The 858-nt window shown below is 37.8% G+C and overlaps 1 protein-coding gene across 1 annotated transcript; it reads right to left on the bottom strand.

Annotated features, from left to right (window-relative positions):
* On the bottom strand, positions 265-858 carry LOC107633643. Its single transcript, XM_016337251.1, has one exon. It carries the CDS (start codon positions 856-858, stop codon positions 265-267), a length of 594 nt encoding a protein of 197 aa, XP_016192737.1.

The following is an 858-nucleotide window of genomic DNA, read 5'->3' as shown; positions in this document are numbered from 1 at the left end:
AATGGACCAACAGGTGTATCTTGCTTTAATTAAATTAAATTTTATTTCGCTTTATATTAAAAGTATAAATTAAAATTCTTTCTTTCGCAGAAGTCTTTTTAAGAAAAAAATATACTGATAGCATCTTCATATTTTATTATTATTGCATATGTATTTTTTTTGAAATAGAGAAAGTTTAACACATTAAAATGGAGCAAAACAAACAAACATAAAAACATAAACGCTACAGACAAAGCAACCAATCTCCTTACACCTTCGACTCAGCTAACAACTCCCGAAAATATCACAGTCATACCACTCTTTGTAACTCAGCACCGTCTTTGTTTGAATGGAGTCGATACTTGCCCGTACATTCTTGAAAATTCTGGCATTACGTTCCAACCAGATGTTCCAGATCACTGCAAAGAACGCCACCATCCACAGCTTCTGTCCTTGTCTTCTGCCGTGCATGCCAATCCAACTCCCAAAAAGATCTTTCATGGTTCCAGGGATAACCCAAACACTACTAAAGGATCGCAACCAGTAACACCACACCTGCCATGTTACCTCACATCGAAGAAATAGATGCTCAACATTTTCTACCCCCTTGTGGCACAGGACGCAAATATTATCACTATGAATATCAACTCCTAATCTAGTCAATCGCTCCTTAGTATTAATTCGACCAACTAGCACAAACCATCCAAACAATTCAATTCTTGGGGGTACCAAGCCTTTCCATAGTGCACTGGTGAAGTTATAGCTCGTGATCTCCTCTGACAACGTCTCCGTTTGGATTACCTGCATAAAGGACTTCATGGAAAAGACACCTATGTTATCAAATTTCCATACCACAGTATCCTCGTTTTCAGGTGACAT

Source organism: Arachis ipaensis, chromosome B03 (assembly GCF_000816755.2).
Source record: "Arachis ipaensis cultivar K30076 chromosome B03, Araip1.1, whole genome shotgun sequence".
Taxonomy (NCBI): domain Eukaryota; kingdom Viridiplantae; phylum Streptophyta; class Magnoliopsida; order Fabales; family Fabaceae; genus Arachis; species Arachis ipaensis.
Note: the sequence above shows the minus strand (reverse complement) of the source record. Positions and strands in the feature narration are given on the sequence as shown.